This window comes from Mercenaria mercenaria, chromosome 2, assembly GCF_021730395.1.
Source record: "Mercenaria mercenaria strain notata chromosome 2, MADL_Memer_1, whole genome shotgun sequence".
Taxonomy (NCBI): domain Eukaryota; kingdom Metazoa; phylum Mollusca; class Bivalvia; order Venerida; family Veneridae; genus Mercenaria; species Mercenaria mercenaria.
Window position 1 is genome coordinate 106,050,619 of NC_069362.1, and position 18,500 is coordinate 106,069,118.

The 18,500-nt window shown below is 32.6% G+C and overlaps 1 protein-coding gene across 1 annotated transcript in view; it reads right to left on the minus strand.

The window, feature by feature from the left end:
• The window catches only part of LOC123564819 (rho-related GTP-binding protein RhoV-like), a 38,153-nt gene extending 23,530 nt beyond the window's left edge, over positions 1-14,623 (minus strand). The window contains exons 1-6 of the mRNA XM_053527618.1: positions 14,455-14,623; positions 13,176-13,247; positions 9,596-9,713; positions 7,010-7,072; positions 4,387-4,655; positions 4,218-4,220 (exon numbers count right to left, since the gene is read on the minus strand). Of these exons, the coding sequence (XP_053383593.1) occupies positions 4,218-4,220; positions 4,387-4,655; positions 7,010-7,072; positions 9,596-9,713; positions 13,176-13,247; positions 14,455-14,504 (575 nt within the window). The 5' untranslated portion in view covers positions 14,505-14,623. The remainder of the gene's footprint in view (positions 1-4,217; positions 4,221-4,386; positions 4,656-7,009; positions 7,073-9,595; positions 9,714-13,175; positions 13,248-14,454) is intronic.
• Positions 14,624-18,500: the final 3,877 nt, after the last annotated feature.

Consider the following 18,500-nt stretch of genomic DNA (forward strand, 5'->3'; position numbering starts at 1 on the left):
CTTGCACTTCAACATTTTGTTTACTTTTATAGTTTGATTAATCTTATCTATTAGATATCCAGTTCCAAGTGTTAAGTTACTGTTCTCACTGTCAAATAGTTAAGAAATTCACCATTTCCAATGCCATACATATATTTCATTTGTTCAAATGTTAAGAGATGTTTGGTTCGGAAATCAAAAAAGGGTTTCATGTATAAAATGCCTCTTTCCAACTAAGGTTTGTAAAGAAACATATGTTCATTTGTCTATTTTATATGCGAGTGATTCCATATCATTTCTTTCGAGTAGTTTGCTACATATGGTTTATAATTATTTGGTGTGGTAAATTGGCTGACCAAACGCGTGAACTTTTTCTTCCCGATTGATCGTTCGAGCGGCGTTACTATCTGCAGTAAAAAGAATCAAGCAATCGCAAAAGCAAAAAAAAATAAACAAAAAAACCCCCACAACAACAACACAACAACAACAAACCTCCCCCCACCACACACTCACACAAAACTAAACAACAAACAAACTAAATTGGTAATTGTCATATTTATTCATTTCTTTGGTAAAAAAGAAGAAACAGTATGAGGCTCGATCTTGCGCTGTATAGAGCACAGCAGCCACTTTTATTAGAGAAGTAACTACGATTTAGAAAACAAACAGATGGAATTAATGATAATCCGTTATTTTTGGGTAGGAAAAATATATTCATAAACATGGCATATTTTTTATATAAAAACAGTAAAAATGTAGTAAAATGGCCATCTTTTTTTCAAATAAAGATACAATTAAGCCAACTGTATTGAGATGGAACAACATTTCTGATGTACTGATTTTCCATAATTTACATATACTTGGAAAAACTATCGACTGGTCGTCCACCTACTGACATACTGGATGTATAACCTGCAAAACTAATGATATTTGATCCACCGGATCCGTAACAGGGTTTTCCATGAATTTCGATTTTATTACAATACAAATTTTAGATGTTAGTTATACACCATTTTAAAGATCTCCGGTGCGGAGGAGGGTATAAAGGTCTTTTTGATATGTTCACATGTCTCAGAAAATATAAATTTAATTAACCAAAAAATGTATTTTTCCTCGAATAAAATTATGGTCAATGAACATTATTTTTGAAATTTTACGTTTTGTTTTAAAAGAAATGTTGCTTTTGGTTTAATGCTTCGGTATCCATCAACAATTATTTTAACCAATGTTTAAATATTTTGTGGCCAAAATAACTGAAATTTACAATGGACAATACCCCACCACCCGTTTTTGACGACGATGAATTTTATATAAAAATTCCGATTACCATGCTCGCAATTCTTTAAAACTATGCATAACATAATAAACATTGTCTTATAATAATATAAATAGAAATAAAGGAAAAATAAACAAGGGCAAATATCTAACATGGAAGCCACATTCCAAGAACCTTTACTCACAGCAGTGCACGTATTGTAGTACACGCGACCAACAAACAAAATTCCTTTATCATTTCACTCAATACATAATACATTTCACTATGAGGTTAAAGAATATACAATGGGAAAACGTGAATGAGGTACAAACATTGCATGACTATTACATATCTAGACTAAAAATAAATGCTTGACATAGCTCGGGAAAGTAATATTTTGATAACCAGAAAACAAAATGATATTACAAAATCATTTAGAAAGTGAATTATATTTACCATAGTTTTTCAAAGTTATAATTAAACTAACACAGCATTCAATATGACACGTCCTTTAACGGATATGTGTTTACAACTTTTTCAAATTTAAATATATTTGGATTTTATCGAACATTTGTTGATATAACTTTTCCTTCTTATAACTTGTATTACATCCATCTCCAATATGCTTTGGTTTCATAATGTATATTTTCTATGTCTTAATTATATCCCAATATCCGGTTTCTATACGTAGTATGCGTCTTCTCTTTGTGGGTTTTATCATATACAGTACAACCTATCTAGAGTGGCCCTCTCTTAAGCAAAAACCTCTATATAACAACATCATCAAAATTTCCCTAAGCTGAAATATACTATCAAATTTACCTCTACATAACATCAACCTCTACATAACAGTCAAAATTTGTATCTCCCAAAGGGTGTTGCTCTACAGAGGTTGTACTGTATTTTACACATTTGTGTGGTGCCTCAATTTGAATTTTGATTCAAAATATTCGTCTTGCATGATGTTTTACCTTTACTGCAAAGCTTTTTAGTGTTCATTATCCTCAATTCATACATTTGTTTTTCTGATTCTTCTAAAATGTCAAAATATATCTCTTAAAAGTTAATCAACCGTTAGCATAATCGCTTATTAACGTTTCGAACAACTGGGTCCAGGTTTTAGATAAGGTCACATTGGGTATAAAGGAAGCAAGTTTTCTTTCCAACTTTGAGTGAGTGGTTTCATTAATACTAGTAATCATGTGTTTCACTTGTTATAATTTTCAACGTATTACCAGAAAGACATCGCCATATTTACATGTATTTAAAGTCGATACACAACATAAGGATTTGCAAATATTCACAGCGGTTTGACAGCAATCATTTTATATCAAATTCCTTTTCTAAATCTACCCTTTAAATTGTATCTACTTGTATGTTACACAATCAAGCAGTGGTTATTGTTTGTAATAAGAAACGTTTAAAGCTTAATTGTAAATTGCAGAAACTCGGTGACAACTTTAACAAGCCTAAATAGTTAAAGGTAACCTGAAAAAGAAAGATTTTGTCACGTTTGCGATTTTACTATTAATGTTTTGGATCGGATCACTTTGGGTATAAAGGAAGCAAGTTTCTGTCTAACTTTAAGTGAGTGGTTTAATTTATACAGTAATCATGTTTTTCACTTGATATACTTTTCAACGTATTATCAGAAAGACAATTTAATATATATATATCAAGATTTATAACAAGAGCACTGACTCACAGCAACCTCTACGGTCTTTCCAAATTGATAGTCTCCCCTCCCTAACGACAGATCATGCTGATTGATACAAACTACATGAAGCATATAGATAAGCATTGGAAACACCGTAAAAGCCCATGGTGTATGTATAAAATCAAATAAAGTACGCCGATCCTCTCAAGATTTCTAACCAAATGAAAGTATTTATTCCAACATGCGAAACAGAGTGGTATTTACTTCACAAGATTTATGTCCAACACATACAAACATGGTTTGGTGTAAACGTGAATTTGTTTTACAATGTTTGCATGTAAATAAATACAGTTAACAAATAATGCGGCCCGAATATCTTATAATCTGATAAATAACCGAACTTAACTTGAATCGCCATACTCACATGTATTTTAAGTCGATACACAGTATTAGGATTTGCAAATATTCACAGCGGTTTGACATTTCAAACATTTTATATCAAATTCATCCTTTTCTAAATTGGAAAGCGTTGTTCTACCCTTTAAATGTACCTACTTGTATGTAACACAATCGAGCAGTGGTTCTTGTTTGTTATAAGAAACTTTTAAAGCTTAAATTGTAAATTACAAAATCTCAGTGACAACTTCAACAAGCCTAACCTGAAAAAGAAAGGTTTTGTCACGTTTGTGATTTCACTACTAATGTTTTAGATCAGATCACTTATATATAAACGAAGGAAGTTTTCTTTCTAACTTTGAGTGAGTGGTTTGATTAATACTAGTTATCATGTTTTTCACTTGTTATAATTTTCAACGTACATGTATTATCAGAAATACAATTCAATATACCGGTATATCAAGATTGATGACAAGGCCACTGACTCACAGCAACTTCTACAGTCTTTCCATATTGATAGTCTCCCCTCCCTTATGATAAATCATACATATTAAGCATTGGAACTTTTGTAAAAGCACATGGTGTATGTATAAAATCAAATAAAAACGCCGATCCTCCCAATATTTCTGACCAAAATGGAAGTATTAATTCCAACATGTGATACACAGTGGTATTTTCTTCACAAGATTTATGTCCAACATACACAAATAGTCACAGCGGTTTGACATTTCAAACAGTTTATAATTATCAAATTCATCCTTTTCTAAATTGGAAAGGGTTGTTCTACCATTTAAAATATACCTTCTTGTATGTAACACAATCGAGCAAGGTTATTGACTGTTTTACAATTAATTGTAAATTGCACAAACTCAGTGACAATTTAAAGAAGAGGTAACCTGAAAAAAGCTTTTGTCACATTGGTGATTTTACTGGCTTTACACAAAATGTGATGAGAATTAGCATATCGTTATGGGACATCCTTTGACTTCTCCTTATTTGAAATCCATACGTCAAGACTTATTCCCATAAACTAATGAGCTGAAAGTGCAGGAATTGAACTGCATTCCTGTTTTCCTTTTCCACGAAACACGTCACTGGCTAAAATAAAGAACAAATTTCATTCTTTTTCTTAGGAGGTGGCTCAAGGGCAATTTTTACAGCTTCTTCGAACACAGTTGTCACCCCTTTTTGAGTTAATGCCGAACACTCCAAATAACGTCTTGCACCAATTTCTTTCATTAAATGAACACCTCGGCTATTTGAGACAAAGTTCTTGTCATGATCAACACTGCTGTCCCTTTTGTCAAGTTTCGTACCCACTACAATAATTGGAGTTGATGGACAATGATGTCGAACTTCCGGAACCCACTGGAAAATTAAATAAAATGTTAACGAATAGATATCAACTGACATAAGACGTACAAATAATGCTCTTGTCTTACTATTTTATAGAAATATGCAGATCTAGCAAGATAAATACATGCTTACCCTTACTATGTGATAATGTTATCGTGAAAAAGAAGCGTGAGGTTACAAAATTTCTGGAAAAAAAAAACACCCAAGAAAAACTGAAATATCAAATTTCATAAAACGAAAATAAAAGTAGGATACAATAAAAAATATAGATACAGACATGTGCATGTTGCAAAAAGAACTCTAAAATCTTTAATTATGAGGCAAGTGTTGTGTCCTGAAGGATGAAAATATTTTGTAGCCAACCTTTCACTCGTCAAAAAAAGAAAGATGCCTTGATGAGGACGTATATGTACATTAGTAAGTTATCAGATATGCATCTACAAATATGCACGAGTTCTGCATGAGAAATACTGCAAGACTTAAAGTTATTTTTCCGAAAAAAAAAAAACGTGCATGCTTTTCGATGTAAAGTTAGTGATCGTTTTGTTGCATTTTCATATTTACATGTTCTATAAAATGATCCGTGAATGTAGTGTTATTAGTGACATAACACAGCCGATATAAAGTTTAGAAAATACTTTTTAAAATATTTGCGGATGTTCCATTTCAACTTACATAAGTTTAAAATTTCTGTGAAATACACCAATTCCACATGCTCATATGAAACGCAGTAACTTATTAGGGATTAAGCGATCATGTGACTTCTGTCTTCATCGTAACCTTATTTTACTAATGGCATTTACGTCTGATTATTATAGTTATTATATTTCATTAACACACATTATTAACTTAACATTATGTTCTATTTTATTGACATTTATTATTACTTTGCAGACATAACAACAAAATCAACAAAGTGTGGAGTTAGAAGATGTGTACATGTATATCCTTTCAAACTTTCTAGCCAGAGATTTCAATTTGTTACTTCATTTGCTGAAAGAATTTTAGAATGAAATTTTGCAGTATAATATAACGAACGCTATGCATATACAAAAGTAAATTGCGTGCGTCAGTTGCATAACTAAATATTCACTACCTTTATATACATCATTGTACAATGTTTCACAGCTGTTGTTCGCAGTAAAACATACAATACATGCACAAGTTGTGATAATAACGACATCATTGACGTTTAAACTTTTCTAGTGGTTTGCACTTCTTTTTTCCCGAGCGGAAGTATTTTAAGCATTTTTAAGAACACTTCACTTTCAAGCAGTATCCTATTGCACTTGTATGTTAAAATATGAATTTGGTAAATTATCATAATAATTTATGTAATGGATATTTGTCCATTAGTTAATATCAATATGCTACCAATTTCAGAGAAATTCGTAAAGCTCGAAACAATCAGAATTGGACAAACAATTTATTTGACAATTTAACAACTTAGCTATGCAAGAGAAGTATTTCCTTGTTAAAATGTGTAACTATAAAAAATTAAAGATGCTCTTATGCATATTTATTGAGCATTTATTAAGGCATATTTATTGAGCTAAATCGACAGCTGCCTTGCTTATTCTAGAGACAACAACAATTATTATAGCAAACCTGCTGCGAATAGCAAATTTACAATGATTACCCCTTATCATGCTGGACAGCATTGATTCTGCTTTTGCGACCAGTGTAGATCATGATTTTTGGTAATCACCCCTTTTAACATTTAATGGTACTGTCCAAATTGAAAGATGGACAAGTTCATTATAGAAATTTAGCAGGTTAAGGGTTAAGATCCAATACAGCAAAAACGTAACCTGCTTAAACTAAAACACAACAACAATCTATGTATATATTTGTGCATAATGAACATGTACACAGAAATGCATAGACAAATTAAAACAAACTGACAAAAAAAGCCCCACATATGTAGGAACAACCGAGGGCTCGGCCATCCAACTCTTGATAAAATGATTATTAATTAGTAGCTAAGAAAGTTGTAGACCCATAGTTTATTTGCAAGTTACCATGCACAAGAAATTGACATTGTAGATAAAAAAAATCATCTTCCGATATTTTGTATAAACACTGCAAAATTAAATGTAATTGGAATAAATGAATACCGTTTTAACACACGTACAACGACAAGTAACACAGCTAAACTCTGATGTACACAATAAGAAACTCTTTTTTTGTACTCGTACTATGATAATCTAGGTGCACATATACGACAGAAATTTTGAATTGGAAGCAAAAAGTACTTTTAAAATGAATAAAAATAAAAAATAAAGGAAATGGACACATTGCGGGAAAGGTATGCTCTAAGTGTATGAAGAGAATCGTATGAACTAAGATCAAAATAATAAACATACCCGCTGCTTTAAATTATCATAAGAATCACGACTATCGACTGCAAAACACAACAGAAACACATCCTGAAATAAATTAAAATTCATACAAAAATGGACACTTTTACTTTGACCAAACAAAAACTCCTAATTTTCCCTACTAATCTTTGACTATCCTAACATTAATTTGGACTGAAAAAGTCAGATGGCTTCATTATAAACTCCACCTTGCCGTAACAAAATGCAGCCTCTATCGCATACACATGCTAAATGTTGATCGACAGATGACGGACATCGAGCGATCACAATAACTCACCTGAGCAATGCTAAAAACTGGCAATTTTCTTGTATTGTTGCTTTAGTACTTCCGGTCTATGTCTAACTGTGCATAATTGTTAGCAATAATATATTTATTGAAAACATAATGCTTTACGAAACTGTTTATGAGTAGAATTTCTATGGATTTTGACATTAAAATTTCCGTAGCAACCATATTACTTATTAGATACACGCAAAAATGATTTTATTTGAAACATGCATATTTTGTTGTTTTTTATTCTTTTGAGATCAGCATTCAATATGTATAATTTCCTTGAATATCAAAAATGGATTTATCAAATTTGACAAGACAACTGATAAAATATTTCGAAATATTTTCCCAATACATTAAAGGAATTGAATGCTGCTTTTACCTTACTTCTTGTTGGCATATGCCACCTTCCATTCATATAGTATGGGATCGATATCTATGCAGGTTTACAAAACCCATTGTTTTTTTTAAAATTAAGATTATGCATTTGTGGAAGTAAATATAACTAAGCATCTCAGTATCTATGCATTTAATGAAAATAATATTTTTCCGACCTTTCATCAAAATCTTCATCACAAATAAGAAACATTTTTCGGTGTGCCGTATTAAGCACGATTTTATGACCTCGTATGACCTTATGCCGCCTGAATAATGTACCAATCGGATTGTTTGGTAAGGTATTCTCGGTATTTATAGCCATAATGAGAGATTTTGTAAGAGTGGCGCTGACTGGATGAAAGGCTGAAAATGCTTCACTCCGGGTCATGTGTGACACTGAGTGAAATGACAACGCGTTCGTCATCTATAACCTCTATAAGTACAGCACCATCGGGTTGTAAGCGTACCACTTGAACAGGTGTGCGTAACCAAATATTCATCTGCTCATCCGGACATATTTCTGTTTTGTTAAGTTTTCTTGTTAAGTTATTTCTGTTTTGTTAAGTTTCCTTTCCTTAAGTTTTGTTTTTACAAAAAGGTTATTTGTTTTATACAGTCATTAACTCTTACCCTGCATTACAGCAACAATTTCTAACCAGTGCAAATCATTTCTAACCTGCAACAACATGTCCGATACTGTTAAATTTTAGACTCTAAATTTTAAATTAATCTTTCCGGTGAAAACAGTACTGTACATATTCTGAATGATAGACAAATTTAATAATAAGCTGAAGTAGGGTAAGGGTTCATGTTGCTTCCAACAATTCCAGAAATAAAGTATAGAACGTATTTCAATATTGTTTGCTTACTGTTACCATCTTTTAAGCACCAAAGGCTCAAAGTGAGCTTTTGTGATTGTTTGGTGTCCGTCGTGTGTCCCGCCACAATTTCTAAACACAGTCTTTTTCAGAACTACTGTCCTCATTTATACAAAACTTCACAGAGGCCCCTTTCAACATTGCCAAAAGATTTAAAATACAGGTTTCTGTCCATATATAACTTGTACTTCAGTTACATCACGCCGACCATCTTTTTTAAAGATATTTCTTGTTAGTTTTCCTTTCATGTATATGTTTGTCTCAAACAACTGCATAAATGGACAAGCAAATGTTTTTCAAACAAAGCTATATCGGATGTTGTTATTATCAACAACAATTGGCTAGTTTATCTGAATGGTAGGCACTGCTGAAACACGAATTTAACCACAAAATTTTCAGTAAAAAGTTTGTTTTTTTTTTAAAGAATTCTTGTTTAAAACGCAAATGACCAAACTGTTATGTTACACATTTTCTAGCTATACCTTTTCATATTTGAGCCGCACCATGAGAAAACCAACTAATGGCTTTGCGACCAGCATGGATCCAGACCGGCCTGCGCATCCATGTTGTTCGCTAACGGTTTCTCTAATTGCAATTATCTTTGAAAGCGAACAGCATGGATGCGCAGGCTGGTCTGGATCCATACTGGTCGCAAACACACTATGTTGGTTTTCTCATGGCGCGGCTCACTTGCAGTTTTGGGTTACATACTTTAACGATTTTACCCATGTATAAAAAAAGTGTACAATACAAGAGCTCAGATATCATGTAATTATGTATAGGCAGTAGAATAACACTTCCTTCTTACATGTTTTGAGCGAATTGTTGAAAACTGAAATAAATATATCTGTGATATATATATAATCCGCACCATGAGAAAACCAACATAGTGCGTTTGCGACCAGCATGGATCCAGATCAGCCTGGTTGTTACATTAATCAATATTACGTTTTTGTTACTCGGTCAACATATACTGAAACGACAAAAAATAATATTCTCTATTCATTTTGGCAAATTAAATCGTTTCAAAATATTTTATGTTACCGTCTGTGGGTATGCAAGTGGTCTTAGTCTGTCATAATTACTTTGGCCGGAAGTGTCCCACAAGCCTAAGTTGATACGTTGCCCTTCTACAGACAGAACGGCAGTATAATTATCGAACCTGAAACAGTAATAAATGTTAATAGCACAAATGGTTGGAATTTCATCGAGTCAATCTTCAAAAAACACCTCTACCTGTTTTCCTAATATATTTTTCCTGTAGTTTCAGACGCGAATAAAGCACAAAAAAAAAACTATAGGGTTCGTTTATGCGAAAAGAACGAGTATTAGGATTAATACACTTCTGCAAATGTTACGAACTTATGTATGCGATATGACGTGTAAGGGAATGAAACAAGTGTCTGCAAATTTATGTCTTTCTTAATGCGATACGATTTGTTACAGGGGGTACGACAGTTATGTGAAGTTAATGTAATACCAATCTATATCATATTGATAAGGACCCGATGATAAGACAAGTTTGTAGATGTAATGTCAGTGTGTATACATTGTTATTGGTACTAGGATGTAAGACAGTTCTTCAAATGCAATGATATAGAGACTGGATGAATATGTAATGTCCATGTGTATGCAATATGACGAGTACAGGCGGATAAGGCAGCTCTGTAAATGTTATGTCCTTTTGTGTATAATATGATGAAGACCGGATCATAAAGCAGTTCTATTAATGTAATGTCCTTGTGTGTGTGATATAATGAAGATCGAATGATAAAGCAGTTCTATTAATGAAATGTCCTTTTGTGTGTGATATGATGAAGACCGGATCATAAAGCAGTTCTATTAATGTAATGTCCTTTTGTGTCTGATATGATGAAGACCGAATGATAAAGCAGTTCTATTAATGAAATGTCCTTTTGTGTATGACATGATGAAGACCGGATCTTAAAGCAGTTCTATTAATGTAATGTCCTTTTGTGTATGACATGATGAACACCGGATCTTAAAGCAGTTCTATTAATGTAATGTCCTTGTGTGTGTGAGATGATGAAGACCGGATGATAAAGCAGTTCTGTTAATGTATTGTCCTTGTGTGTATGACATGATGAAGACCGGATCTTAAAGTAGTTCTATTAATGTAATGTCCTTGTGTGTGTGATATGATGAAGACCGGATGATAAAGCAGTTCTATTAATGTATTGTCCTTGTGTGTGTGATATGATGAAGACCGGACGATAAAGCAGTTCTATTAATGTAATGTCAGTGTGTGTGTGTGATATGATGAAGACCGTATCTTAAAGCAGTCCTAATAATGTAATGCCAGTGTGTGTGTAATATGATGAAAACCGGATAATAAAGCAGTTCTATTAATGTAATGTCCTTTTGTGTATGATATGATGAAGACCGGACGATAAAGCAGTCCTATTAATGTGATGCCTTTGTGTGAAGACCGGATGATAAAGAGTTCTATTAATACAATGTCTATGTGTGTATGTGATATAATAAAGATCGGATGAAAAGAAACGTTCTGTCAGTGTTATAAAGATGTCAATAAATTATGTATGCGCTACAGGCTACTGTACAAATGTTATGCCCTTGTGTGTATGATATGACAATTGCACGAGAAAACAGCCTTGTTTATGCAATGCCCCTGTGTATGGTGTGACAATGTCATGATAATAATTAACAATTGCTAACTCTCCGCGGAAATGCCGTTTGGCAAGCGGAAACGCTAGAGCCTAGTGGGAGGAAGGTAAATCAATATATTTTGCACGAGTTCGCTTACCCGACTGTCATAAGCTATGTCAATTGAGGGTAATACCTGAAAATGCTGAATAAAGTAAACATAAATTCCTTATCGGGCTCGGGTACCAATCAGTCTCTTGGGATTCTGCAGATGTTGTAAGACAAAAACAAGACAATATTATACAGGGATGTTCCCAGTTTGAAAAATGATATAGAGTGGTATAAATACTCATGTGTATAACTGATAAAACTAAACTATATATCGTATCGTCTTAAAAATCTATCAATCCTGTTAAATTATCAGTAGTGAGTCATACTCGATAATAAATATGCATTGAGACAAAAGAGGATGGTAATCAGTGTAAATTTGTTTTCTCTTATCAGCGATTGAACGCTCTAGGTAATCTTAATGGTTTATAAAATCTATCATATATTTCTTCCAAAACCCAAGACTTACTGTTAATCAGATTTTATTCAAGTAAAGTCTTTGTTGTATTTGTTTGAAACGTTAACAACGGATCAGTTTGACTGAGTGTGCATACAGTACATGTTAAATCTTCATTGAATACTTTAAAAGTTGATGTCCTATTCTAATTGTCCAACAAACAAATGCAAGTTTGATAAATTTATATTTCCTCCATCTGCCTATTTACAGCATGAGACAGCGTGATTTTTCAAATACATGTACTTGCAACATTTTAAAGAATTAAATAGGCATTTTATTATTTAAGTAAAGAAATGCACTTGTCTCTTGTTCATGAAATAACATTTACTACTAATATTGAAAGGCACTAAATGACAAAGGTTCCAATCTGATTTGTATTTCGTACAAAAGATTCATACAGGAGGAATGCAGTTTGTCAGGATGTGAGGCCGGAAACAGGCAATTAATCTGATTTTCCCATATTAGATCTTACAGCATGTGACAAATTATCACAAAACTGAGCATCGGAAGTTCATAATTCTACGCCTTACAAATGTATAAGTGTATATGGGAGACTCTCTTTGCTATCATATTTGAACAGTCTTATTTCATAAAAATGTAAGTGCATTAACAAAGGATTATAAATTCATTTACTGTACTGTTTATCCACAAAGGTCTAGTAATTCAACAACAGCAAAAAAAAAAAAAAACAAAAAAAAACAAAAAAAAACAACCTCTGATGCTGCTTTGAAATTTAAAAATAACGATATATGATAATTTAATATAAATACCTTTCATGATGCTTGTATGAATAAAAACTAACGAAATATATATCAGCTACAATTATAGACAATATAATTACCTTTTGTGATTCTATTATGAAATTAGATAATAACGATACATTTAAATTGCAAGTTAAGGGAATACAACTTAAGGGAATACCATTGACTTTCGTGATGCTGATATGAGGTATTAAGGGAATACAACTTAAGGGAATACGATTCACTTTCGTGATGCTGATATGAAGTAAAAAATAATTATATTATTTATCTACAACTTTAGACTATATTATTACCTTTTGTGATTATATTATGAAAGTAAATAATAACGATATATATGATATAAACTGGAACTTAAGTCAATATCATTACCATTTGCTAGTATGAAAGTAAAGAAAATGTTGTATATTAGCTCATACTTAAAATCAAAATCATTAACTTTCGTGATAATGACAGGAAAATAAAAACCACGATATAGGTTAGCTGCAACTTAAGTCAATATCATTATCTTTCATGATGCTTAAAATAACGATACATGCAGGTCAATATAAGTACCTTTCATGATGCTGGTATGAAGAAAGGAAAACGATATTTATTAGCTACAATGTTAGCATATACAACATCATTACCAACGTGGTCACCATATATGTAATGAAAATGTATTTAAAATACTTACACAGTTGGTACATATTCTGACGGGAAAGAATTATCTACGTAAGTTTTCATCAAGCATGTTTTTCCAACACCTCTGAAAACAACAGAAACAACAAATGGATCAGTCGTTTAATCTCACTTCATTACACACACAATATTGAAGGTGCATGTATCAAAAACCCAACTTCTTTATTGTTTATAAGGAAAGTTAATGTCACTGGTGCACAAACGAGAATTAATTGAAAGAAAAACAATGGTTTAGGATGTGTACCTTTTGGGCTTGTGGTAAAAGAAAAGATACTTTTGACACCTTTTACGACTTGATTTATATTTGGAAAAGCCTAGGACCCTTGAACAGATATTGGGAAGAAAACATAATAGGAAGTCAGTAACCAAGAAACATGGTTTTGTTTCTGCCATTTTTCATTTTAATTTTTACTTTAGGTAAATAAGTTTACTTTCTAAAAGTTTATTATTTTTCATTGGAATCCTTACTTTTTTAAAGATAAAGTTTATTTTCCCCGTTTTTATCATTTTTATTTGAATTTTTCCTTTATTTTCAACGACCAAGTTTTCCTTTTCTAGCTATTGTTAAAGTTAAAACCCCATTTATTAATACTCTTCCTTATAATTTTATATATTTTTATCAATGACCTGTTTCCGTATCAAATTAAATCTTGATTACTCAGTCAATAGAGTCAAAGTAATTGTTTAAACGTTCAATTCATTAAATCTCCGTTTCAAAGAGAAACTACTCAGACACCTTGTGATTTTGTACATAACATTTTCCAACTAAATACATGAATTGAACATATAACATAAAAAGTATAGCATAACTAATTGTTTCAATAAGACCTTGTCATACACCTAAATACTTACCCATCTCCTATTACAACACATTTAAGGTTGCCCCCAGCTGCCATCTGCGAAACACTTGTAAAAACACTAAATAAATTTGTGTATGATTAATCCTAAAATCAATTATATTTCACAAGAAAATTGTCAATATCCGTTTTTTCCCTAAGTAGGTCACTGTAAACAGTTAATTTCTTATTTCATTTCTTCTCTAAGCAATAAACATTCCAATATACTATAAAAATAATTTCCTTCCTAAAACATAATCATCCCTTCCTTGTCAAGAAAAATATTGTCAAAAGTTAATGACTCTGAATTATTTCCTTCGTAACCTCACCCATCCTAAGCTAAAATTGTAACAACTTTGTTATTAACGTTTACATAAAATCTCTATAAACCTAAGAGGCTAATAGTATTATGCACTTTGTCCAAACATTCATATGTACCTTGTACAATGAGTATTTCTATAGGCGCATTCACTTCCTGTTTTATTCATACAGCTATTCGTCACATCTCATGTATTTTATGTACTTGTATTAACAGTTTCCGAATTAATGTAAATGGAAAACGTTGTCATTAGTAATGGGGGCACAACTTCTCAGTAGGCCGTATCGGGGATACGTCAGCAACCACGCGAAAATTTGACACTTGAATAGTCACGATAAACACATGGGAAAAAGTCGAAAGATAAATAAAAATGAGAAATGACATTAAATTTAGTCAAAAAGCCCATATGGTATAAATAGTTTAATCAACATAAACACTTTGTTTAAAACATCAAAGCTGATGCATATGTAAAAACTTAGGTGTCACTGGTTATGTAAGACTCACTGACGTAACTGTTTATATTCGATCAATCCGGCAAGCATATTACAATAAAATTAAAAAGAAACGTATGCATTTACATTCTGAATTGGAAATAAACTTTTGAACGAAAGGAAACTTAATCACAACATTTCATGTATACATGTAGCACGACTTTCTTCACATGTCCATAAAGAAAGAAGGCTCAATGACACAGTCATCAATGAAAGAAATCAGTATGTTTGAAAAAAAAAAACACACACAACACAATATATCGATCTCTTCAGTATTTTGGCGAGCTTATCGTAGATATAATAAAATGTAGTTTGATTTTAAACATTGTTAAGAATACAAAAAATGTATTTATATTGACTGTATTGATAAATTCCATGTTTGATTGTACCGCCTGAGACTAATAAAGATATTGAATTGAAATGTTACTCAAACATTTGCACCTACACATGTCTGTTGAAAAGCACAAATATGCCCTGTTGTTGTTCGTGTTTGATCATCATTCAGTGAACATATTAGTTAATAATCCATGTAAAATGTCTACTTAATGTTATGATATAAGGGTATAAACTCTATTTAACTCGCTATTACGCAGTCAGGAAATGAGGAAATGTTACGAAATATCGCTTGTGTTAGAATGTATGTCTTCTATGTAATTATTTTTTCTTAAATCAAATAGAAAAGAAAACTAACCAGAGACTAGATGAAATCAGCAAGTGCCTCAACTTTCAAACAAAATCTAAGCGATTGAAAAATTTAAGCAATGTCACCCTATAGTCAGTATATGGAGAAATCTTAGCTATGGAGGGTATTATCCGCCACAATACAAACTTACATATTTCAAATTAATAAATGCAAAGTCCATGCACCTAGATGACAACTTCTAACTTCCATGTGGCTAAAATTGAATTTGCAACTAAACATTTAGAGTGTTCTTATACGCAAATCCCATTTTCTTATCCCAGTGTATGGAAGGGCATTTAAGTAAAAAGTCCATTCATGTAAATGACTTATTCTTGCAAGTAACTTTACATTGATACAATGATAATTTAATGTTCTAATATTCTTTATCCCAATTTCTCATCTCCGTGTATCATTTTTTAATTTCTTTGTATGGAAAAGAGAATCAATAGTGTAAAACATAACATTTTATCACAAAAATTCCTGCATGCAAAAGGGATTTCACATATTTGTTATGTTTAAATTGTTAATGCTGAAGTTTTGATTAGGTCCTAATTTGATAATCATTAAATGTAAATTTCATAACACACTTCACTAGTGTTTCATTAAGTCTCATTGTTCGCTTTTATTTTCATGTAGAATGTATTTTTCGTTTGTATAATCTATTTCAAACATATATAACATCATTTAGAAGTTATAATAGGAAACTTGTCTCGTACGCATTTAGAAGTTTCAACTTGGAAAGTAGAGCTTAGAAGGGTACCAGTAATATTGGTATCCAGCTACATAGAAATTATAACACAGAAGGAACCAGAAATACCGGTGCCCTTTTAAGACAGAAGGCGCTTCAATCTAGACAAGTTTTTTTCCAGGGGTTTCCCAGTGTTATAAACCTATCTGTCGAAATACTGACTTGGTTATATAGACTATGATACTGTACAATTGAATTGGTTTTAGTTGCCGGTCGGCGCTTAGAGGCTCAACCCATTTTACATATTTGTCAGGCACGGATCTAGAAATTTTTGACTGGGATGGGGGTACCTGTCTAGAACCGACACAAGGTCTGAGAGTGGGTAGGTATTGGAGGGGTGCCTTTGCCCATGTTAGGGGGTCAGGGGGTCCCCCTAGAATTTTTTAAATTACAGGTATGACATAGTGGCCTCTGGTGTTTTACTGGTGGCTGTACTCTCCTCATTTTAGGTGGTCAGGGGCTCTCCCCATGGATATTGTTTGTTTTGGGTTTAACACCGTTTTTCAACAGTTTTTCAGTAATGTAACGGAGGGCAGTTAACCTAACCAGTGTTCCTGGATTCCGTACCAGTACAAACTGTTCTCCGCAAGTGAAGGACGAATGATTTCAGACACCATATCTTTTGTCAAATCGTCACGGAGAACAAACGCCTCGCCCAGGGCTCGTACTCACAACCCCGAGATCTGTAGTTCTGCGCTCTCCCTATTGAGCTAATCGGGCGGACTTTTTGAAATATATACAGGCCATGGAATGGTGGCATCTGGTGCATTTTAGGTCTAAATTTTGAGGTAATAGAAGGGTTATTCCCCTCAAGATGGGTTGGGTCAGGGGGGCTCTCCCCTTGAGAAATTTTGAAATACAGGTATGAAATGCTGGCTTTTGGTGCGTTTTGGGGTCTTAATTTTGAGAAAAAGTATTCCTTTCCTAAAACAGTAGGGTGCATCTTTGATGAGTATATAGGTTACTTCTTAGCCAAGTGTGTGTGTTGGCGGGGGTGGGGCCCTGGACCCGAGCCTGTTTGTCAATCCTAATATGCCAGATAACTGTAGGACTGACAGTAAGTTTATCACTATGAACAGCTAAAATAACAACACCAAGTTGCAACATCAAATGTACATGCATGGGAATAAGAATTTAGGATTTGCATATATCTCATTTGCCACATTTGGTCTACGCACAAGGAAGTAAGAATTTGTCGTCTTGGAGCATGTAATTTATAATTATCAATTTGAAAGGTGCAAATAAGCAGTTTACATTCACAGGAAGTTAGAAGAAGTTGTCTCCTAGGTTCATGAAGTATGTATTTACTAATTTGAAATATACAGTTTGTATTGTGGCGGATAATACCAAAACGCAATTTGCATTCACAGGAAGTTAGAAGTTGTTATCTAGGTGCATGGACTTTGCATTTACTAATTTGAAATATGTAAGTTTGTATTGGGGCGGATAATACCCTCCATACTTAGTCACTACAAAATTGACGAATGTAAAATTTATAGATTAAATGTGTAAAGGGTTGATTCTATGTCCTGTCTTCTATCAAAGAATTCCAAAACATTAATTTCTTCTAAAAAGAGCAAAATGCTATTCGTATGTCTGAAATACCTGCTTTGCAATTTGATTATGTCCTATTATCACAAAAACTCTGTCGACACAAACGTTAAAAAATGAAATAAAAAAAAATGCCAATTTCTGACTCCAAATCAGTCATAGTGGCAAATATCAAATTCATTTGCTTCAAATCCTGCTTATATGGAAAAAACTGACAAAAATTCACCGGGATGAAGTTGCTTGTATACACTTTATAATCAAACTTTCCTATCACATACGTGACTAGAAAACCAGTTTGTGTCAACATAGCAATTTGTTACAGCATTATTCAAATGAATATGCTTGCCTAAATGATTCGGAGAAGTATGTGATCAGGATTCGAACACAATTGTAATTGTAAAAGAATTGTATCTTTTCTGTAGCGAATGGTACAGTGAATCTCAGGCATGTTAAAGTAAATATAATGCAAAATATAATCCTAAGGAAAGATGCATAATTACTATATTTTAAGCCGAGCTGTTACCATTTTGCATAACAATTGCATAGTTATAAGACAATAAGCAGAGAACGCAAGTAACAACGTTTGCAATTCTGGACGATTAACTTAAGCTACAGATACATAACTCTTATATATCGGGGTTAAATTATTTCCTTTTTCTGAAATTTGATATTCGATATAAACGGCATTTACCT